At 43.2% G+C, this 24,640-nt stretch overlaps 1 protein-coding gene across 1 annotated transcript in view; it reads left to right on the forward strand.

Annotated features, from left to right (window-relative positions):
* Positions 1-24,640, forward strand: part of LOC142572611 (116 kDa U5 small nuclear ribonucleoprotein component) — a 53,959-nt gene that overhangs the window by 1,237 nt on the left and 28,082 nt on the right. Inside the window, exons 4-16 of the mRNA XM_075681834.1 lie at positions 2,352-2,430; positions 2,498-2,573; positions 4,814-4,879; positions 4,968-5,003; positions 5,128-5,218; positions 5,837-5,919; positions 7,129-7,295; positions 7,907-8,098; positions 8,249-8,339; positions 8,604-8,739; positions 10,689-10,816; positions 16,055-16,248; positions 22,776-23,028. Of these exons, the coding sequence (XP_075537949.1) occupies positions 2,352-2,430; positions 2,498-2,573; positions 4,814-4,879; positions 4,968-5,003; positions 5,128-5,218; positions 5,837-5,919; positions 7,129-7,295; positions 7,907-8,098; positions 8,249-8,339; positions 8,604-8,739; positions 10,689-10,816; positions 16,055-16,248; positions 22,776-23,028 (1,592 nt within the window). The remainder of the gene's footprint in view (positions 1-2,351; positions 2,431-2,497; positions 2,574-4,813; positions 4,880-4,967; positions 5,004-5,127; positions 5,219-5,836; positions 5,920-7,128; positions 7,296-7,906; positions 8,099-8,248; positions 8,340-8,603; positions 8,740-10,688; positions 10,817-16,054; positions 16,249-22,775; positions 23,029-24,640) is intronic.

The raw sequence follows: 24,640 nt of genomic DNA on the forward strand, positions 1-24,640 counted from the left end.
CAAAAAATTTTATGGAAACGTCTCGCAAAAGATAGATTGAGATCCTCTTCATGAGAAAAGTTTTGAAGGTGTTATAGGATGCGATGGCCCAAGATTGCAAAAAGTGCTTGCAAAAAAGAAATTGAGATAACACCTGATACCTTTTTTGTAACAGCACATGAATCCATATACCTACTTGCTTTGAGCAAGTTTATTTTGACACATTCCTGAAGCAGACGAAATCAGCAACATCAGTGTTTCTGAAAAAGCCCAAATGAAGAAAAGTCCCATGTTGAAATGTTGCCTTTGTGACAATCCTTGTTCAACCCTTGTTAATAACTGAGAAAGTCACTGTGATCTAAAAAAGCTCAGTCTCTACTGTTGCTAGTTTGCTGTTGCTCTTGTGTTGCATCTAAAGGTAAATCATAACAAATTAGAGGTGGGCGAATGTCAGCTTTTTCGAATATTAATAGTAAGTATTGAATATAGAATAGTCAAACGCAGACGCATATATTTACCACAGGGATGTTTATTTCAATGTAATTAAGTACCACGCCTACACTGGCCAATGTAGAAAGCCATCAGTGACAGAGGATCAGTTTTAAACACAGTACCACTAATTGTAATTAAAAAAGCTACCCAAGTAGTCTTTCAACATCTTTATAGTGTCCAGTAACAAACACGCTTTCCAGGAATTAATGGCTGCTGTATGACGCTTTCCAAACACTAAATGAATGGTTGCCGAAAAAAGATGCTAAAGGACTTGCGTGCTGTAGGCACATCTAAATGGGCCCTTTGCAAAGAAAGCTTAAAATGACGTTAACTTGCTAATGCCTTAAATGTGAATGGCATTTGCCGTAATGTCGTTCATTATCTGATGCATTCAATAGAACCCATTTGACGGAAAAATGCATGCCCTCGACTTCATAGCTTGCTCAGTGCAGTATAATTGAAGTGTTTGAAACAGTCTCTACCATGTAAAAAATAATTTATACATAACTTTCAACCAAAACGTTCCTGCAAGGAGTTGTACTTGGTGAACATTCCGAGGTCAGCGTTGAAACAACTTCGAGGTGCCAAGTGCCATCTTTATTTTGGGTTTTCGGATTTGACTTGGAATGGCTGAAGCTGCAATTGTCAGTTGCAACATTGCAAAAGATAGCAACAAACTCAAGCTAACGACTCTATAGTATGCTTGCGTTTATGATTCACTGTTCATGAAGGTGCAAAGGAAACTTTGTGAATGCATATTTATTTTTTATTTAGTGCCTTAAAATTGCTCACTTCAGAAAACGTCGTCATCGACATCACCACATCAAGTCTGATTAAATTTAGACGTGTGGCAGCTCGTCCGAAAAAAATGTCATTAGCGAACTGAAGGCATTAACAAACCAATGTCTGTTTTTGTCCCCATGTGGCAGAAGTATTACTGGTTGTAACATGAAAGAAAACTGCTACATGACTAGATGGCCAAAAACACAAAAAGCAAAAATCACATCTTGTCATGCAGGCTTGCACCGTAAAACCAAAAACGAAGCTTGTATTATCAATTTTGTGTCTGCATTGCTTCGAAAGTGTTTGTTGTTGTTTCACTTCTTATAACTTGTGCAACTTTGTTTAGCAGATGAAGAACAGTAACCAGACTTTAGCAGTCAGTTGTTACCAAATATTTGGTTTGTTTTGAATATTCTAACATACTGAATATTTTCTTTTCGAATACAAATCATTTGCGTACAATATTTTATTCATATTTAAGAACTAGAAGAAAGGGGGTTAATCGAGGGGTCCGATTTTTATTAATGGTATCACGAGAAGCCAACAAACAAAGACACAAGGAAAACATAGGGGTAATCACTTGTACTTAATAATTAAATGAGGAAAATAGTAAATTAATGGCATAAAAGTGGATGAAGAAACAGCTTGCCGGAGGTGGGGAATGATCCCCTGTCTTCGCATTACCTTTCATTGCACAACATGAAATTGGTGAGATGGAGTATGGCCACCGCTTCCTGCAATTCCAATCGCAGGCGTAATGCAAAGACGTGAGATCGTTCCCCACCTGTGGCAAGTTGTTTTTTCATCCACTTTCATTGCCATTAATTTATCATTTCTTTAATTCAATTAATATGTACAACTAATTTCCCCTATGTTTTCCTTGGTGTCCTTGTTTGTTGGCTTCTCATGATCTGATTCATATTTGAAACTTTGAATATTTGCCCACCCTTATCATAATTAAGCTTTGTATGTATCCCACAAAAGGTGTGTTCTCAGGGCAAGCTTTCAAATATAGATGCATAAAAGACATTTCATAGTATTCTTTGCTCAAGGGAATAAAGTAGGTGTACACATATGAGCTTTGTGTTGCCTTTCAGAGCCCATCATTGCTCCCATAAAGCACCGAAAGTTTTCCTTTGTGGAGCAGGACCTGCCCTTGACAACCTACGATCTTGAGTAAGAGCCTTGTTTGTTGTGTAACAGCTTGTTCACTGATAAGGAACTTCTTATTTGTTGCATTTAGGTTCCTGACTGATCTGATGGACAACTCTGAACTGATACGTAATGTGGCTCTTGTTGGGCACCTTCACCATGGCAAGGTAGGGACAACAACTGGGCTCCCTTTGAAAGTGCTTCAATCACTTTGCTAAATTTTAATTAAAAACTTGCGAATTCACTGTTGATTGCATACAGTGAACTGACCTCTCAGTGGCATTAGCTACTTTGAGATATATTGTTTTCTATTCATTTCCTGTTCCAGCGTAATTCCTCACGGCATTAGCTGATGCATACCGGTCCACAAAAGCATTTGGAATGCATTTGCTACAAAAAAGCTTTTTTCTTGTCTGACCATACAGCAAAAAGAAAAGAAAAAAACTCAAGGGTTATTTTGTGCATGCCATCGCAAAGCTATGTGCTGTCTTACCAACTCTCTGATGAACAGTGAAATGAGCGGTTTGTGTCAGCCAGTCTAGATATAGATCAAAAACTACCTGCATATGCTGAGGGAGGAAGAAGGACTCGCCTATTTGCTGTTGCTGATTCTCTCATGAGTGTTCCGTTCATACATCATGCATGGTAGGATTAGTGGTGCACAGTGAATGAGATACATGATTGGCTCTTGTTTGCAATTGGCTGACGCTACTCGTTACTTTCATTGCACAACATGAAATTGGTGAGATGGAGTATGGCCACTGCCTCCTGCAATTCCAGGCTCTGTATTCCTGTTTACAAAGAAAAACTTCTTTTCATGACTTTTGAATCCTAAGGACATCAGTTGCACAGCTCTACACATTCCCATTGTGTTCACCACATTCTATTCAAGAAATGCCAATCCTGTGCGCTCCTTGTACTTATGACACCAATGCAAGACAAATGTTTTTGTATGTGGAGGAACTTCAGAGACGGTGATGACTGGACAGACACGAACAATAGCACTTGTCCATGTCTGCTCTGTCGTCCATGTCTCCCACTCACGCTTCGATCTACTCGTAACAATATCCCTTTAATCTATTTTTATGATATTGCAGCAGTGTAACGTAGTAGCTGGGAATATGTGTTATGCTAACATGGTGTTATCACGGAGACCGGGCTTCAGCAACATGACAACTGCTAAATTGAGTTGACAGGGAACATTGGCGCACTTCTACGTTAAGAATGTGCTTTGCAGTGGTGTTGGTGCTCATGTGCAGGGTGTCGGAACGAAATGTTTTTCATTCTGGTTTTAGTTTCATTCTACTGAAAAAAGTTCTGTTCCAGTTCTGCTCTAGGAACAAAAGAAAGGGGGATCCGATACAGTTCATGTCAGTTTTAGTTTGCATGCAAAAATTGTCGAAGCAAAGTAACAATAAAAACAGTATTAATTTTTCTCGATAAGAGCATAATCTCAGACGTAGCATGTCGTCGAGTGTACTCGCCGAAATGCGAGATTGCTGCTCTGATAAAACGAACTTGACCGAACATAAACGAATGATAAAACTTCAGTAACAAACCATTGTAGTACCTGTAGAAAATGAAATAAGCTCTTCAGTTCACAAGCCCTCAGTTCTGCTACAATGCCGATGTGCTAGTGCACCGAGTGGCAGGCTTAGTTTAATGGAGCGCTTGACCGGCTATTGCTTGCACTATTCCTGCCTGAGATACATGCCAATGCAGATGCCTGAGGTATGCGCTAATGCTGAAGTTGCCTGACATCAGTTGTTTCAGATTGCCAACTTTCCCCTTGAACTGAAAATGGATAAAAAGTGTTTTTGTTTCACTTTGAAACAAAATAATAATGTTTCGGTTACGTTTTCGTACTGGTAAAAATTTTTTTTTTCGTTTTGATTTTCGTTTTGTTTCGACGCACTGCTAATGTATATGGGAAATGCATGGGTGCTCATTTTCTTGCGGCTAGCACAGATAACAGTTCATCTGTCTCACAACTGCATTCATCAGTCAGTCACATTATGCATAGAGAGCTTTTCTTTTCACTGTGTTGCCTAAAGTGCTTAGCAAGTTCTTGTGTGAAGCTGTTATGCAAACCAGGGGTACATATTTAGGGCTAAAATTGTAAAACTTTTGTTGGCACATGGCAATGTAAAACCATGTCGGAATGTTGTGTTTTTAAACACGAATGACTATGAATTGATTTTCTTTCCTCAACATTTATCTTACAACAACTTTTGTAAGTATCCCTCTGGTTATATTCCATGTGTTTGCTTTAGCTATGAGGAAACCTTTAGAGTGAGCTTAGGCTCTGTGGCATAACATTTAACGATCCTGCTGAGCTTTCTGAACCTGGTCAGAATGCTTATTTGAATATGGTTTCGTGGATCTGCGACATTTTTCTTTCTTTTAGACTTCATTTGTTGACTGCCTGATAGAGCAAACGCATCCTCACTTGCGAGCAAAGGAGTGCAAAAATGTAAGTTCAGTGCTTTTACTTTTTCTGGTATATTCAGTGACATGTGGTTTTCTTATTTCTAATCAATTTATCAAACATTCCTTTACAGCTCAGGTACACTGACACGCTGTACACAGAGCAAGAGGCAAGTTTTGCACCTTTGTTGTTTTTTAGGCTGCTCCCTGCTTTTGCATCTCATGCATGTTATACTTGCCTCAAACCAAAGGACTTTAAATGTCAGCATTGTGTTTTTGGTTTTTTTCTTGTAGAGAGGAGTGAGCATCAAAGCCAGCCCTGTCACACTTCTGCTGCAAGACCTCAAACAGAAATCTTTTATTTTGAACGTCTTTGACACACCAGGTTCGTTCACATTTTACATACAGTAGTCAATGAATTCCTTGATCGTCAAGCAGAAGAACGCTAGTCTGAAACTGAAGGTGTACTGGGCATCCCACAGAGAGTTAGTAGCAACATTCTGGGACAGTGTGTTTAACTGCTACTATGAATTCTAAACATTCTTGTGTCACGCTATTCTTCTTGGCAAAGAAACAGACATTCTTATGTAATAATAATAATCGTAATAACATCTTATCTGCCTGCCAGGTTTATATTCCATTGATTATGTAGTACACTGTCATTTGTGGCAAAGAGCCTAACATGCTTTGCTTAGTAAAACTTTTGCAAGACCTTACTGCACCTCCCATGCTGATGCCATAACTGGAATGGGCGGAGTGGCCAAAAGAAATATTCCATTTGATGGCACGAATAGGCAGTGTGCATGCTTGGGTTTAACATTAATTTGGTAACAAAACCACACAACACTGAGCTGCACCATTTAGCGCATATGACTAAAGTACAATAGAGTACTTACAATTTTTGTTATCTGGATCTGTACAGCTAAAAAATTTCCAGAATTGCTTTTCAGTGCTCCATTAATAGAGTTGTCACATATAATGCTCCATCTCGCTTCTCTTTCAGGTCATGTCAATTTTTCTGATGAGGTGACTGCAGCTATTAGGCTGTGTGATGGTGTTGTGATCTTCATTGATGCAGCTGAAGGAGTGAGTTGGATGAATCCTCATTGCAGTTGGTGTGCAGTGATACCTTCCAAATTGTTCAATTTTCAGAAATACCTTTCTATGTTTATTTTCTAGTACTGAGGGAAAAGTGTAGATGGCAGTGTAGAAGATGTATTTGCTGGTTAATGGGCCTCTGAATTCTGTAGCGTGTGCACTCCATTGTAGGCCGTCTGTGTTCTTTTGTGCTGTCTTTGTATTCCTTTATACGCCCAGTGGTTTGCATCCCCCAATGCTTGGGAACCATAATCTAAAGCTCTCTATTCTCTTGTAATAGGCACCCATTCTTTTCCTTTGTAATGAGCCTACAAACTTTGCCCTGGGCCAGAAATGGTGTGCAATTAATTTTGGATACTCTCACCACGCATTTAAAAGCATTGTTAAATGCAATCCAATTGTTTTTTTTCTACTGACAAAAAAAAAAGAAAGAAAAGAGAGTGGGTCATTAGAAGTTTAAGGCTGTCAGCATATGTATATCATTTTTATTCCCGAGTGGTGTCACTTTGAATGCCAGGCAATCGATAACATGATCTTTCTGTTTATTCAATTAGCAGGGCTTGTTTCAAGCATGCACAAGAAAAGTAAGGTTTGTAGGGCTGTCTTATGCTTTGTTAACTGGTCCTAAATACTCTGTATTGTTGGTGTAAAGAGAAGTCTTTTGCATTACGCATCAGCGTCGTAAGAAGGCGGCACTTGGAGCTGCTGTTAAAATAACTAGTAGGTGTAACAGAGGGCATGGTATTCGTGCCTCTGTTCAAAGAGAGATTTGCTCCAACGTATTAAGTTAATTTGCTTAAGTACCATGCTGTGACATTGTCACAACACCGACGATGTAACAACACACTTGCCCCCTCCTTTTAACAAGTGTGCCTAGTAATTCTATATTTAAGAAAAAATGCTTTGTGGGAACACAGGAGTTTTTGTATTACTTTGAAGGGGCAATCATGCTATCGCATACCATGGTGATGTGTCCTCTCGTCATAGCCAGTATCTCGAGGGCATCGTCAGAGACGAGTTGACCGGTGTGATAAGGGGTGACAACATGACTTGAGATTGCGACCTTGCTGGAACCTAGTGCATGATGGTCTCTCACGAGCGTCTGCCTTCTGCTCTGTTTTGGCTTGAGTGAGCTAGTAGGCGTGAGCTGGCCTAGAATAAGAGAAACAATCTTAAGATTATGCCTTCTTCATTCAGGTCTGTCTAAACACAGAACAGCTGCTCAAGCATGCTGTGCAAGAGAAGTTGGCCATCTGCATTTGCATCAACAAGATTGACAGGCTCATGCTTGAGCTAAAATTGCCGCCCCAAGATGCTTATTACAAGCTGAGGAACGTCATTGACGAAATCAATTCTTTGATCACGTGAGTCACACCACTATATCGCTGCTGTTGCATTCATTTGAACCTATCTTTACCTAGCATGCATTGTGCGATTAAATTAAGTGTTCAGTGGCAAAGCCAGGAACTTTACTCAAGGTCAGTCAAACTCGCAACATAGACAGAGCATCTGCGAAATAATTAGCTTACAACATTGCCAGAAGCTAGTGCTAATCTTATGAATGAGAATTGAAAACTGTTTTGAATCAGTCGATCTCTCGCTTCAAAATGTGCTTCAGACTTTGATGAGTTGAGAGAAAGGTGAATTGGTTGTTGCAAGGAACTACTTATTTATTTAATTACATTTATTGTAGCTACAGTCCTCACTTGTATACTTACTATAGAAGCCTCAAGACTCTTCACTGGAGAGAGGGGCTACGACCTATCGATGTGTTTTGGGTAAAAAAAAATTAAAAAGAAAAGAAAGAAAAATTTGAGTGCTTGATTACGTGATGAATGTCACATATACACCCATACGCTAAACATCGGCCTTTGAGCGTCACTGTAGTGGGCGGCTATAATTTTAATGACCTTGTGCTTTTGAATGTGCCCCTAAGCCTAAGATTCTTGAGCATTTTCATGAATTTTCTTTCCAGGCTATACTCTGAGGACCCTGAACAGCAGCAGGTGTCACCACTTTTGGGCAATGTTTGCTTTGCCAGCTCTCTCTACAGCCTCTGTTTCACACTGCGTTCATTTGCCTGCATGTACTCACAAACCTTTGGTGGAGTAAATGTTACAGAATTTGCAAGGCGGCTCTGGGGAGACATCTACTTCAGCAACAAAACGTAAGGGTGTATCACAAATAACGAAAATTCTCGGTTGTGTTGCTGTATTAAATGTGTTGGCATGAAACTTCTGTCCTAATGCTCTTTCATGTGTTGACTGAAACATTTACATAAGCCATAAATTTTGCTGGTTTCTATATCAAACTGCAGACGGAAGTTTACAAGGAAGCCCCCTCACAGCTCAGCGCAGAGGAGCTTTGTGGAGTTCATTCTGGAGCCTTTGTACAAGCTTTTTGCCCAGGTAAGAGCATGTTTTGCAAATTTATGAAATTAAAAAAAAAAAATTGCCAAGCTTGGAAGCATACATAGTGTATAGATAGAGGGAACTTGACACCTCAGGTCAGAAATGCTACAAAATTTAGTGGCTAAATATTTCGATCATGTCTGCTTCTCACAAAAAATTGGAGTGCCGAAGCTATAGTGTCTGCCACTGTGTTATGAAGCAGTTGTGAAAAACTATTGGATACCGTGCCTTGTCATAATTGCTGTGGTACACTGCTTGTAGGTGGTTGGCGATGTGGATGAGTGTCTGCCCAAGCTCCTTGATGAGTTGGGAGTCAAGCTGTCCAAGACGGAGATGAAGCTGAACGTCAGACCTCTGCTGCGTCTCATATGCTCCCGTTTCGTTGGGGAATTTGCTGGTTGGTTGACTCCCTGTATTTGCACTCCATCCTTGCTCTACAAGCAGTTACAAACACTCTGGGTTGTGTCATGCTATAGAACTTGAGCACTATAGTTCTACAGACCCTTTTCGCGGAGCAGTTTGCTTTAGAGGAATGACATGGCATTTTTGCCAGCGTACCACACGTTGCCTTAAGCAAAAGTGCATGAATACAAAACCATTACCACTCCTGCTCTGCTACTGTGCAATCAGCTGCTGCAAATGCAATTGGATGTTCATTAACACACTGTGTTGCATTCACGCTGATAAATGTGGAATGGTAGAGGGGAGAAGTGCAGTAATTTGCTGCAAGAATAGTGACTGGTATATTAAGAAATAAAATGAATTTGTGTGACAAAGGCCGCAGAAAACTGCTACTTAAAGAATGTCCGTGTTGCCAGCTCTTTGTGATGCTTGGCTTTTCTCGAGGATAAAAACATTCACTGATCCACTAGCATTGTATCGCTAGCCTCCATAGAAAAACCTTTAACTCCGGAATGTCAGAAAGAGTGAGCATACCGTTCGTTGCATAGTGACAAAAGGAATAGCGCCACTGCATAGCATAATAAGTTTCTTGCATGTTATCTACACATATCCACTCCAACTTGCATGCAAACTTACGCTAACTCTATCGCTAATGCTTCAAGAATAAGTGAATGTCCGCAGGCTTGAATCAATGCACCGAAGCATACTTGACAGTGACTGCACTAATAACACAAATGTTTGAATGCGACGGTCGCAGAGTAAGCAAGTGACTAGCGATAATAATTGCTTGCTACAAGCGATAACAACATACAGAAAATCTGTGTCTCAAGCCTTGTATGCCGCAAGAACAAATCTATCACAACTGAGCACAACTGTGAGCAAGTAGGCAGAAAGTAAATGATTAGATAATGACTGCACCGAGAAACTCTACTGAGTCAGAATTATGACAGTCCACTCCTTCAAAGCATTATAGTGTTAGCCAAATAAAGAACAAAGAGCAAAATACACTCCTGATTTAGTTCACAAGTGGGAAATTTGGACAGCTTGGGGAATAAACATTTGGTCCCGCTTCTAGGACAAGCACCCTGTACGCTGTTTGTGGCATTTGGACAAGGCACATTGAGATCCAAGAGCACTTACATGTTCTCTGAAGCTGTGGCCAAAGTTTCGTGTCGTCTACTCGATCACCGTCCACGATATATGCCAAAACAGGTTTGCGGAGCCCCATTGCCATCATGCACATCCATTGTAAACAGAGGCAATGAAGGCAGCTGAGGCAAGCCGTGGACGCACCACCATGTGATCATGCATGGTGTCGCCCACGGAATCGCCACGAAAAGGGTCTGTTTGTTTTTGAAGGCCATCTATGGCAGAACAGTCATAGACAGCTTCATGATATTACACTCCCGTGTGATAAATGCTCTCTCACTGCTTTTATTGGTTGCATTAAAATCCAGGCACAGAAGCTTTGAAGAGTGTTTACATTATAGTGAGAACTGGTAGAAAGTGGGAAAAAAAAAATTCATTGTGGGAGTTTACTTGCATAGTCTACCATTTAAAATTCATGCTGAGTTCACGTGAAGCGTGCACCAATGAATTTTGTAAATGCGAGGGCACCACACGGCACTGCTGTGTGTTTTAATTTTTCTTGCCATTTCATTTGCACATGGATTATAGTGAGCTATCACATATTCTGAAAATTTCGGAGTGCAAAGGACAAACACACGCAGCAAAAGAGGGCTCTGTTGGTCCTGTTCTTGTGTGGCGTGCCCTGTGCAGTGCAAAATTTTCAGAATCGGTGGTTTGTATAGATGTTTATATTGTCCACACACACACACAAGCTGCTCTTGCTCTCGGGCTTGGTCTAGCATACAAGAGTGGAAGCTTGGGAGAGTTGGCAATTTATGGCAAAAAACTTTATCTCTTTGCCTCCATTTTCAACAGGCTTTGTTGACATGTGTGTCAATCATGTGCCGTCACCTGCTCACGTCACTCGAGAGAAGATTGAATGCATCTATACGGGCCCTCTGGAATCCGAGCTTGGGGAGGCCATGCTTAAGTGTGACCCTGAGGTGAGCCTTTGTCGAAAGCAGTTGTGCATTGTGCTTATATTAACCTTTTATGGGCGACTGTTGCCTACGGGCATCAAACCAAAAAGAATTTTTTTGTTCTTGCCGAATTTCAGTTTTGAGTGCAGCGTTTTGGGCTTAAAGGGGTGGAGACATCAAAATTTTCGTTCAGGCGTTCTTCAATTCAAGCGTTGCGTACTGCTTCAGGAAGCACGATACACACCACAGGATTCACATATACCTGATAAATAATTTAATAATAGCATTATGTATTATACCGAGCGATTTCGGTTTCAGTTTATGGGCTCCGGGTGATGCTATGACGTCATAGGAGAGGAAACGCAACACGGCTTGGTCAAGTGGGTCAAAAAAATAGTGACGTAAAACTATGCTGCGTCGTCTGCTCGCGCATACGTGTGCTCTGCCAGTAGAGGTAAACAACTGGCGATTCGAAGTGCATGTTGCGATTATTATAAATATTGCGAAGAGCGACAACAACGGTAAGAAAATATTGCGGCTTGTGAGAGTCGGTGATTCATTCTGAAGCGCTGTAAGCTCTAGCTGCGAAGTGAACCGGAAAAGGCCTAGCAACGATATCGGCGGTGCCGAACGATCAGAGGCGGTGAGGCTGTCGTCGGTGCCAGAGTGACCACTCCTCGGTCTCTGATTTGCCGCTTCACCGTACGGCTGCTGCACAAATGGGTCCCGGGCCCATCCTCTCTACAGCAAGGAAATCTCGCCGTTCGCGAGCAAAACCGCTGTTGCAGGGGGCCTGCGAATGGCAAACGGCGTGCGGCAAGTTTCCGTGCCGATAACGTGGACGGGCCTTTACACTGAGAAAGGCCAAGCGAATGAGAGACCGCTCCGAGCTGCCAAACTATGCAACTGGCAGACGCTACATCAACTGCTCTCTGCGACAGCACTGTGCATGTCTCGGTTAGCCAGGGGCCAGGGTTAGCTCGGTTACAGTGTTCTAGAAGCCTGCAGCATAGAGAAAGGATTTTTAGGATGACAGGAAGCTGAGCTAGTTGGTTAGGATTCATAATGCAAATTAAGGTGCAATTGCGTTCAGTCACGGACACAAGAGGAGAGAGGCGGACAACACGAACTCCGCATATCCTGGTCCCTTTCGGAGTCGGCCGGCTAGTGTTACACTCAACGTGTAAGGGCCCGTCCACATTACCGGCACAGCAACTCCAATACCTCCAGCAACTTTACCAATATATTGAACGATGGTGCCAAATGTTGTGTTTTCCTGGAACGTATGAACCAGTAAAAAATAAGTGCAACTCAATTGGATTTTTTTTTTTTCAATCACGAACGTTGTCGCCGAGAAATTGTATGTAACGGGATTGTATCAATGAGGCTCTATTGTAAACATTTCCTTCAGGTATTTTTGTCTCGTCATTGGAGGGTTAATTGTTGCAGTGAAGTACCATTCTTGTCAAAAGTTCAAAGATTACTCGGAGCTGTGCAGTTGGTCATCTATAGCACCAATGGCGTGCCAAACACCTAGAATGTGAGAAGAGCACTGCTTGCTCATTTGTATGCTCTCATGGTGCCAGTGATTCTACACGAGGCAGGCTACATAGCCCTTAAGCAGCACAGGTCACAAGGGGGAGCCCTTTCATTTGACACCAGAGCCATGCGAGGCCACACTTGATGCAATTGCCTAACTGAGGAAGAAAAGGTGATGTACCTATTGCTGCCTGATCTTTGTACTTAAGGGGGACATGAGTCTTAAGAATCGAAAATCGAAAAAAAAATCAATAATTGGGAACTTCTTGTTTCGGCATCTGTAATGCCTAATCTACGCCATTTCAAAAACAATTTACCCCAAAATGCACCCTAGGTGCCCTAAAGAAGTTATTTTGTCAGCGCGGACACCGTGAAACGACCCCAAAATCGTGCAGAACACTGGAGTTCACGGAGCTATATGTCATCTTTCCCGCTGGTGAGCGCCGCCATCTTGATATCGTTCGAAAGCTCAAAGTTCCACTTTTCAGTTCCCCGCATCCTCGCCGACGATGGGCCGGTCTGACGGGATGCACGCTGCCCTCCTATTGGCTCAGTGTGCTGCGCGCTGAGAGGTGTCTTCTGACTGGCTGTTGCTATGGCGACTAAACCTAGCAGACGAGTTCGTCTGCTAGGCGTGGCAGTGGGTTGCTCTGAAAACCGCTGATATGCTGTTTCTTTGTTCATCATATTGCAAACTTAAGCGGCAAATCGACCTTCCCTTAGAGGAGGCGGTTATCCCAAGGTTCAGCCAAGCTGACAAGATCGCGCCAGAGATTAGTCGCTGCGTCGCACTACCTCATACTGCATCGGCAATAACATAGCAGCGAAGCTAACCATTGCCCTTTATCCCCACGTGTAGGTTTACTTTGGAGGCCGCAGCCAATGTGCCAATGCCTATTCCCGTGCCCCTCGCGCGTATGTGGGTTCGGGTTGTTGCATTCCAGATTCTGTTACGAGCCTCTCGTGAGCCTAATGTCTGCATCAGTGGAAGAATTTTGCATTTTTAATTATATTGTATTTATTATTTCTCGGTTTTGAAGCTTGAAGTTTATATTTTCCCAGTTTCATTAGTTTTTTTTTTTTTTTCTCTAGTATAACTTTTTTAGTCTCAAATTTTGGGATCAGCACTGTGTCCGTTCTACTCCTTCAGTTCTCGTCATGCTTTTCTTCCCTGAATGCAGGCGAGTCAGAGAGTATACAAAAGCTATAATATATAATCTTAGGACACTGAAATATTTTGAAATCCTGTATAAAATCACCAACAAGAACCCACATTTGTAAAGCTGCAACTTTAGAATTTCGTAACTTTGGCTAAAGTATAGATACAAACATCCAAGTGCTAACTTGCAGTATGTGAACATCCAGGGATATACCTGCTTCATTTTAGCTACGTTGTTGTAGTACATTTTTTTGCAACTCATGTCCCAAGTTTTTAACACAAGAAGAATTGTAACTACCGTATTTAGTACTCGATTCTAAGCACCCCCTTTTTTTCACGATCGCGATGCCCAAAGTGAGGGGGGGTGCTTAGACACAAAAAAATCTAGAATGACCCCACCCTCCCTCTTTTCGCTGCGACATCACGAGGAGATGGGTGCGAGAAACAACATTTTAATTTGCAAACATTCAAAAAAGAAAATCAGTGCAGACAGTAAACCCACCGCTTGTTTAGGCTGCTCAGTCACTATCACTGCCACTCGAGTTCGTCGCACCGCTTGAACCGCTGCTGTCAGTATCCCACAGCAGGTCGTCTTCCGATCCGTCGAACTTGTTTGTGATCGAGCACTTCTTAAATGATTTGACCACAACGTCCACTAGGACCCTCTTCCACGCGTCCGAAATCCACTTTGCGATGGTTGATGGGGACGCTTTCTGCAGCTTTCCCGTCGGCATCTTCCGGTCAGGGTTTCGCACCCACTCTTCGTACTCCTGCCGGAGATTGACTTTGAAGGCCTTGTTGACTGAAATGTCGAAGGGTTGCAGCACTGGCGTCATGCCACCCAGAATCCCAACCACGTCGCTATTGATGTTCCGAAGCTTTGTATTTACCTCCGGGGTCAGCTGGCTGCGAAACGCGTCCAACAAAAGCATCGACCATGTGCCTGCAGGTCCGCCCAGCAATGATTCCAGGCCGGTATTTTGTAGCGATGCCTTTTCCTATTCTATGCTTTTTCAGGCTTTTCGCGCTTGGCCACTGGTCAGAGCGACGGTCTGCCCACATTATCAACGCGATCAGGCGGCCGTGTGTGGTGGACGATAAGAATAGCATAGAATAAGGCATAAGGCATTGCTACAAAATAGCGGCTCCAGAGTGAGCAAGCGCGTTTGGTGGCCTTGGCTACACGCTCTTCCTAACAAATAGGGGGGTGCTTAGATTCGCATGCAAACTTTTTTCCTAACTCTTTCGCGAAAATAGAGGGGGGGCTTAGAATCGCTAAAATACAGTACTTTTTGTTATTGGCCTCAGAAAAAATCTAATTGGATATTTATAAGCAGCCAACAAGATTGAATGTGTCCTGAAAGTTTCATGTGTCTATAGCAAGTACCTATCGAAAATGGTTGTTCTGGTTGCCATGTCCCCTCATATTTAATACTGTTTGTTTTTTGTACTTTTCTCAAAACACAAATTTTGGGCTCCATGTAATATCCAGGCCTCGATATCTGAACACCAAGAACAGATAGAACTAGCTTTTTTTTTTTTTTTTTTGCAGAATGGAGCCTAACGTAACACTATGCAGTATAGCAAGCACTTTTTTTTTTTCACTTTAAAAATTGATTATTTTGCTACAACTTGTGCCGCATGGTTGCCATATTTTGTGGGCTTGTATTCAATGGGCTGTAAAATATCTATTTAAGGGTCAGATAAAAAATGTGCTTGCTATCTTTCATTCCTTAGTCTTTATGCTATCTAAACATGCCTTACAAATAATTTTTTATTGTGCCATTTATTTTCCATTGTGGCCTTAAACAATAAACAACGGAAGTGAAATGTTAATTATTCTAGAAACTAATTGACTTACAACAAAACTAATTACATATTTGAAATCAGCACAAAAATCTTAATAATACTGGAAAGTTTCATAAATATTGATGAAAAGATGATGAACATTATTTCAGTAGCAGTGTACCCCCTTAAAAATATTGTAATATCCTCAATTCTCATAGAGAGAATTAATAGCTATTAATATGTGACAATAGGTCACTGCTTACTACATTTTAAGTCACTGACATACCATGCTACCTGGTAACACATAGCAAGAGGCAGCTGTTTGAACATTGGACAATTTGAACCAAATCACTATTTCTAAAAACCGACTGCCTTTCTCTGAGCACAAAGCAATCAAGCAGGCTTTGCACATCATAGTACAGTTGCTAAAAGAAGTGCTTTCAAAGATGGAAGCCGTAAGAACACTGAAGTTCCTTGCACTATGGGTGTCTAGCCTGAGATTGAGAGACGCCACACCTACATGGGCCCCATGGATGACCATGAAGTGTACCCATGATGCTCATTTGTCTAGGTTTCCTGTCTGTCTTCTTGCTCTATGACCATGAATATTTTCCAACTTACTCAGCTTGCGAACTGAAGGTACTCCTTGATTCGGAGTCAGATACTGTGGGAAATTGCTACTGTTTCATGGGCTCTATGTTCTTTAATCTTCCTGCAAGCCCACGTGCTATGACAACTGTAAGCATAATGAGAACATTTTTGTCTTCTGTCAACAGGGCCCACTGATTGTGCACACCACGAAGCAATACTCAACTCAGGATGCCACGAGTTTTCATGTGTTTGGGCGTGTAATGAGTGGCACGCTTAATGCCAATCAAGATGTACGCATCCTTGGTGAGAATTATACCTCCACAGATGAAGAGGACTCCCGTGTGTTGGCTGTCGGCAGACTCTGGGTCCATGAATCAAGGTACACGCATGCTGTTGTAGATACCGTTGCCACATTTTATCATCGAGCCTGTAGTTTTGCTCGAAAAGGCTGCCTGCACTCCCCTACAACTCTCTTAAAACCTCAACATTTTTCACCCTTACTATGACAGTCATGGAAACATGCTGGCTACTGGCTAGATTTCTTTAAACGTCACAGCTAGGGCTTCTAAAAAGGGCTAAGATATCCTAGGAAAAGCTTTTACTGTTCACTTTTACTTAGATTTAAAAGATTTCACATTGATTATTTTTAAAATATGCAGTGGTGCTACCATCACAATTCCTGTTGACGAAAAATTTTTCTACTGTCCAATGTCGCACATTTTCTATGGAGGCAATGTTTATATGTGCGGCCCGAATTCTAATACCGTTAAATCTCGATAATTTGAACTCGAAGGGGCCCAAAAATGTTTTTGAATTAAAAGAAGCTAATTGAATGGAGGACTTACCTGCAGTGGCACATGTGCACTGAGCTAACACATCAGTGGGAAGTTCCACAAGATTTATTCACAGGTATTTACAAATTACAGACAGCCATACACCAATTTCCAAGGCATCAGTTTGGAGAATTGTAAACAACGGCCTTTCACTCGTACCACCTTAACCAGCACCGATTCTTAAAAAATAGGGACCCGTAGAATCGGCTAGATTTCTCAGATTGGTCCCTCACAAAAGCCAATGAGTCACCGGACTTTTTGAGCAGCATCATGTGCACAGATGCAGCCAATTTTCGAAGAAACGCCTGGGCAAATTTGCACAATCCACACTATTGGAGTGACTCCAATCCACACTGGCTAAAGTGCATTCAACACCAGTAGTACCAGTGGTCGCTCAATGTGCAGTTCGGAATTTACGCCGGTGCTATAATCGGTCCCATTTTCTTCAATCACACATTAATTAGACAGCGTCATGTGAAGGAAATCCTTGAATAAATGGTGGATAAGTTTCTCAGCGAAGTCCTGCTGTCACATGTTCCACTTCTGTGGTATCAGCAAGATGGGGCACCCGCACAAAGCAGCAGCCGAGCACGAAACTGGCTGGATGCGATTTTCCATGAGCATTAGATTAGAAGGCACAGGCGTGTGAATTGGCCAGCTAGGCCACCTGACCTCTCGCCACTCGATTTCTTTCTTTGAGGTTATGTGAAATATTGTGCTTACATGATCGAGACGGAAGTCAGCTTAGTTCAAGGCAAGGATAACGGATGTCTGCCATAGAATTCTGGCGTCAGTCATCAAGAAAGCCACTGAATATGGGATAAAGCGGACTCAGTACTGTGTAACTGCAAAAGGAGATCTATTCGAACATGTCTTCTCGGCAGCAGCTGGTGTTCAACGGAGCTTATGAATTCATAGTTAATAAGGCCACACTGAAATCTGTTTTTTTTTTTTTTTTTTTTTTTTTTTTTTGCAGACATTCTGATTGCCGATTCAGCTCATTTATGGGTGGTATATTTACTTTCTTGAGCGCATCGGTTGTGCCTTTTCTCTACACATTGGTCGCTTCCCGGTCTGTTTATTTCACTTTTATTTTTTTACATGAACCTGTTTTTACAGTATGTATACACTTTCATCAAAAATAAAATGGTCATTTTAATTTGGCTTTGGTGCAAAGGAAGTTTCTGGCATGAAATATAGCTCTGTGCGCACTATTTCGATGCAGTGCGAGCAAAGCCAAGATTTTGAAGCATTCTATCCCTGTTACATTGCTTTTCGCATTTCATGCGTGGTCAAAGCGGCATTTCGGCCACTTTATCAAGGGGCTTTTGTTATTAATGTGATCAGTCTGCCTTGAGAGACAGAAAATAAGTGTGACGTAGAATTAAGAGGAATGAAAAGCTGCGAAGCCGTGAAACCTGCTGTTGGTGCTCCTTCGTACCCTTATCAAGGTGATGCGCCGTCTCTTCGGTTTTTTCGACAGGCAGTGCATACGTGGCAAATACGTGGCATCTCGCCACGTATTTCTCACTGGCTCGCACGAGAAAAGCCTCTGTCCATCAGCCATGAATGCGTTACGCGAAGCTTGCCGACATCCTTCTCCAAGGCATCAAAGCGCTCCATGTAGTGCAACGGAAGGTTCCTCATTAAAAAGAAGCCCCAGAGGGACTGAATCAGGCCGGGCCTCCTGTGAGGACAATGTTGAGGCAGCCTGCCCTACTGTGTCATCGCTACTGTCGTCGCCGTCGCTAGCCGATGCAAGCACGCTCACGACGATCGTCTCATCGGTTAAAAGCACTTAGTTTCCAAATCTATAGCCGTGCATTTTCTTTTCAATGGCAACGGCGTGCATTGCCGATGATCAGCGGGCGGATCAGCCATCTTCCGTTTCAGCGGCGAGTCAAGCGAAGTTGAGAAACCATTTGGCCAGGAACGACTTCGACACAACCAACAAAAATGAATGCGAGGGATTAAGCTCTTTGCAGAACTGCACTGAATGAGGAGCCAACGAGCAACATGCGAGCGATCTGCTTGCGGCACAGTTGGCGCGGTCCGTTTGTGTTTCTGAGTGTGGGGCGGCGTAGCGCTATGGGCGCAGCCCATTTGTGTTCGGAGGGGTGGAAGGGCGGGAGAGAGCCGCGCGGAGATGGCTGGAAAATGAGCGCACAGCGGCTGTTGGAGCAGCGGCCCATCGTGCAGTGGCTCGAATTTCTCGTTTCCTTTTTTTTTCTTTTCAAGGATTTCGCATTTTGCTACCTTTTGGCTCAGACACCCAACAGCCAGACTTCATCGTTATAATCGATAATGCGTGGTCGGGTCATTGTAGTAAACAGGTCATTTCACCATGGAAAACACACAAAAGTCGACGGTGCAGCTGCTTCTCATTGTTGTAATCTATATATTGTTAAAACTTTCACAAAAGCCACCAGTTTAGTGCTCAATTGTTCGAGGTCACACGAAGCTTCTTCAAGTGCAATATTGACACGTGTACCACTTTATCTTTATGGGGTGCCCACATTTCACCACCTTACAAATGTTGTGGAGCAGCGCAGGACGCGCCTGCATGTATTGGAAGTTTCTCAAAAGTTATCGATGGTTCTATCCGCTGTCTGTTGTCACCAAACCTTGTGTAATCTGATTTAATCGCACGACGCGAATGGTGTAGAACTTTGTGGAAGACACGTGGGTCCCAGCGATGACTCTGCATATTTGACGATTGACGTATAAAAGCCGATGCGCTTGACACGCTGATCAGATTTTCGCCGATCGCTGACTGTGTTCGCCATTATCGTTCTTTGAGTGTAGCCTGCTTTTGAGGGCGCAAGTTCGCCCAATAAAAGTCAGTTTCGTCATTCAAGGTATTGCTACCTTCTTTGCTGTCACTACTACGTGACAATATATAATATATACAGTAGATCCCGAATATATAGAACCCAGATATATCGAATTATTGCCTATATTGAACAGTTGAAAAATCCCCTTGGGAATCCCATGCAAAAGTATAGCGCTATTGTTTGCTTATACAGAATTCCCATGCACCAGCATATCGATGTATCAAATTCTATGCTGAGCTGCGCCCCGGCAAGTGCGCTTCTCCCATCATACCCCATCCCTGCAAGGGCGCTTCTCCCATCGCATCCCACCCCCGCAAGTGCGTTTCACCTCACGAAAACGCAATAATTTGGATTTTTCGGGCAAAGGCGGACATCATTTGACAGGTGGAGGCTGGCGAGAAAAAGTCACCGGTTACCGCGGCACTTGAAATTCCTCGCAACACCCTGAGTACGATCCTCAAGAACAAAGCCGATGTTAAGCTGAAGGCAGTTGCCCTGGAGTGTGTCGTGTGCGCGTCCCAACCTTTGACAAGGTCGAGAAGGCATTGTACACCTCGTTTTTGGAGACATGTGCCAAGAACATACCTGTTGATGGCCCAATGCTCATGGAGAAGACCTAATGGTTTACTGTGGCCTTCGGAGAAGAAAGCTTCACTGGTGGCACTGGTTGGCAGCAGCGATTTAAGAGTCGCTACAGCATCGTCAGAAAGACCCTTTCGGGCGAAAGCGAGGCGACTAGCACAATTCACATAAAAAAGTGGTTGTCCGAAGAGTGGCCAAATATTTCCGACAGCTTTCCGCCGTCACAAATATTCAACGCAGATGAGACAGCACTGTTTTGGCAAATGCTGCCAAACAAGACTCTGCATCTGAAGGGCACTGCATGCCATGGTGGAAAGAACAGCAAAGTGCGTGTATCGATTTTGCTTGCTGCAAATATGGATGGGTCATGCAAACTACGGCCGTTTGTTATCAGAAGGAGCAGGTCACCACACTGCTTTAAGAATGTGAAAGGTCACCCGGTTCGATACGCGTCCAATAAGAAAGCTTGGATGACACGCGATTTTTTTCGTTGAGTGGCTACAGGCGTGGGATGCCGAACTCGCGTTACAACACGCGATTTCGTCAGCGCTGATGACAGCGTGCAAGCTGTAGCGGATCACGCTGATGCGGAGATTGTGGCTGACATCATGGGTGACGAGGACGCAGACTCGAGCAGCGGTGAAGGTTCCGATGAAGAGGACCAAGCACCATGCACTGCAGCTGAACTTGCGCCAGCTTTCAGTGTCATTCGCCACTGTTGTGGCACAATGGAAGGAGCTGGCTTTTCTCATTTAGACACTGTCAACAAGCTTGAGGACAGCTTAATGAACTTAATGGTGCAGAAGAAAAAGCAAGCAGAGGTCACAGATTTTTTTCTTCCGAGGTAAAGTGCTCTGGGTCATCGCGCTGTGTTTTTGTTTTTTTACGCGCCTTGGAGGCACAGATCGGTAAGTTCCCGTTAGTCACGACATCTGGAAACTGCCTTGAGATGTATGGAGTTGTTAGAGAAGCTTTTGAGATGCATATTTTATATTTCGAATTATCGATATGTCGAACTATTTCGCGATCCCCTTCGAGTTGGATATATCCGGAATCAACTGTATATATGCACGCATGCACACGCACGCACACACACGCACACACACACACGCACACACTTTTTTACCTGAAACAACAAAAGGTAGGAAGTGATACAAAAATGGGGCAAGATTGTTTGCTTTTTTAAACTCTGCCCATACAGATTGGATTAAAGTGCTTATTGGAAAAGATTCGTGAGGTGATGCCTTTCAATGCGAAGCATTGAAGGATGCCCTCTGAAGTTGCCTCTGCTCTCATTAGCTCTTGTGCTGATCCAGGTGCACCAGTCTTCTACACCTCTCTGGGCAATGGAGGCCCACATCAATGTCCAAAGTAGCAGTAGCACTCATTTTTTGCCTCCCAGTTAACACATGCACGCTTCATTAACATATGATTTTGCACAATATCTTTGCCGGCATTGCCAGTTTCTACACTGAGTAATGTCAACATTCATCGAGCAGTTCTAGTGTTGACGTCTTGTGTCTCAGTGTGACCAAATACTTTCAACCTAGTCCCACCAATCACCGAGCCTGGGCTTTGCATTTAACAATTCTATTGAAAAAAAAATGTTTTCTAGACCTTCATATTCTAGGATTGAGCTGTAATAAATACTGGCATACTAACTTGGTGTTAATAAAGTTCGATCGTACTGTACACTTTGATTTCTATGTACCTAAGTTACCGATAGGTTGCAACATTGTTCTGCAGTGCTAGGAGACTCTCAAGTACTTGCAGCACCATAGTTTCTTGCCAAACATTTGTGGATATTCAATTCAATATTTGGCTTTCTTTTTCCATAATTCTATGCAACATTCGATTCGAAATCTACTATTCCGTATTCACACACCCCTATAAAAAAAGGCATGGATAATGGGAAATGATCTCTTGGTGTGCTGCCAGGGTTACGAGCTTGGGGCTGGTATAACGCAAGCATTCCTCTCGCTCACTTCTATTACTTTCCTCCCATCCACCATTAATGGCCGGTCACTTTAACCACTTACTAAGCAATAAAAGGAATAATAGCATTGGAATAGGATACTGCATTAGTGGACCTAAAAGAACAAAAGGTAAGTGACAATATAGCGGTAAATGTGAGAGAAATGCATTAGGCATCACATCGCACCTCTTTAGCTTTGTAGATAATTTTAGCTCGCTTGAAACAAGCCCTACGTCTTCGAGGAGTAAAGTGCAACTGACAGTGGTTCAGAGCAGACTGAGGCGACGATGCTTCAGTGCCACCCCCCTTTCCTTCTCTTGAGCTCCCATTTGCAGCTGCCTTCTCCCTTCCTCCTTCCCAGCTATGACTGGCTGCTGGATCGCCCACGCTCTTCTAAGGTCTCCCATCCCCTCTCTACCTCTACTGCATGACTGGCTTCAGACACCTCAAACCAGCTTGACACGCTTAACACACTCTTAGCATACATACACTTTCTTCCACTTTGACACTTCTAATGGTAATGCATTCAAACTGCACAGAAGCCTCATTCTGCTTAGACATCATTGTTCTGAGATGTTGGGTGGGTTTAAATTGACAAAGTATGCTACGTTCGCAGCTTGACAGACACTGAATGTGTGTGCTTTCTGTTACTATATGTGCATCCTTCCTGTGTTTGTTCTAGGTACAAGGTTGAAGTGAACAGGGTTCCAGCTGGCAACTGGGTGCTCATGGAAGGCATCGACCAACCAGTGGTGAAGACCTCAACCATAGTAGACATTGGCATTCAAGAGGAGCTTTTCATCTTTCATCCCTTACGCTTCTGCACGCATTCTGTCATAAAAATTGCTGTGGAGCCTGTGAACCCATCCGAGCTGCCGAAAATGCTGGACGGCTTACGGAAAGTCAACAAATCATATCCCCTTGTGAACACCAAGGCAAGTGAGCATTGTGGCACTTTAAACCTTTCTTCTCTCCTCTTGGGACTTAGCACAAGCATCGTTACGTTGGTTTTAGTTTAACCATTTAAAGACCTTAGGCAAGCTCAGTTCGTTTCTGCCCAAAGCTACTTTTTAGGCTTTTGGTGAGTCTGCCTTGTCAAGTTTATTTTGGAGCTGGTTTCAGTACTTTTGATCAATTGAGCACTTTGAATAGCTTCATAGTTACCATTGAATGCAACAGATGGTAGCGCAAGTCCATACATGTCTAGCTTGGGCCAGCCCATAAAGGAAGCTGTGGAGACAAAATTCATTGCTTAGAGACATAAATCTTTGAGCCCACATTGGCACATTTTGTATTCTCCCAGATGTGTTGGCTGGTAAGGGGTTAAAGGTGCCCTAAAGGAAACCATTATTGCATATACATGTATTGAACACTTTCTGTATTACCTGGAAAATCGCATGTATATTTAATTTTTTACTTCGAACGGGATCTGACGTAAAATGGAGATATTGAACTCCGCCACACTAGACCACGTGCGCTCTGTTGACAGAAGGTGAGCTTTCCCGCAATACTCTCAAAGATAGTGGTGGCGCAGTCGACTGCTGTGGACTATAGCTGCACACATTGATGGCGCCGAGGGTGCCATTTGAACGTAATGGCATACACACGTGGTGGCTTGGCTAGTTCGACAATGGCAACCACGTGTTGCATTTGCTGTACTGACTCCTCCTTGGTGCCATACTCTGCACCTGCCATGCCTCACGAGGAATGGCGATTTGCATCTGCAAAAACGTGCAACAGTGCGGCCTCACTGGGCTCACTCACACGCACCTTGGCAGCTGCCACTTCACACTTTGTTATTGACAGTGTTTCAAAATGCTTCGATTGACGGACGTGGAGATCGCAGCAGAAATATCGGCCAAACGAAGGGGCTGCCGAGGTTGATCTCGCAAGCGCTGATGTTGCCCCGCTTCCGACTTCAACTGAGGGTGTAGCGTTTTTGGCCCTTCTATGCTGCTGCAGTCTTATCGCTTGTGTATCTTTTAAGGCTATGTTGAGGGCTTCGTGTTTAAGCACCGGCTGCCAATAAGAAGCAGGCTACACTGTTGCAGCACTTTCAGGCGAATAAGAAGACTTTGCGTGAAGCTTTATGGGAGTACTTACTGCGCCACGATTGGGGTGCGATTGGCATAGACCGCGCCGACTTCGCATGGCTGACGAAATAGGCATGGCCTACACTAATTGCATACGGCGCACTCGACCGCGCGCTCCCGGCTGCCGAAGTTGGCACGGCCTAGGCCAATTGCGTGCGGCGCAACCAAACACATGCTCCGAACAACGATCCCCTATTGCGCCCTTGGTTCATCGATTGATTTGCAGAAGTTTCTGATGCATTTTTTACGTGATTTTATATATCGAACTATTTAGCGATCACTGTGTTCAATATAACGAGGTTCGACTCTATATCGATTATAACAGTGAGAACCTGCTGCACCGTCGACTTTTGTATGTTTTCCATGGTGAAATAACACACTTACTACAATGCCCCGTTGCCGCATTATAGGTTATAACGATGAAGTGCGGCTGCTGGGTCTCCAAGCCGAAATG

Source organism: Dermacentor variabilis, chromosome 2 (assembly GCF_050947875.1).
Source record: "Dermacentor variabilis isolate Ectoservices chromosome 2, ASM5094787v1, whole genome shotgun sequence".
Lineage (NCBI taxonomy): Eukaryota > Metazoa > Arthropoda > Arachnida > Ixodida > Ixodidae > Dermacentor > Dermacentor variabilis.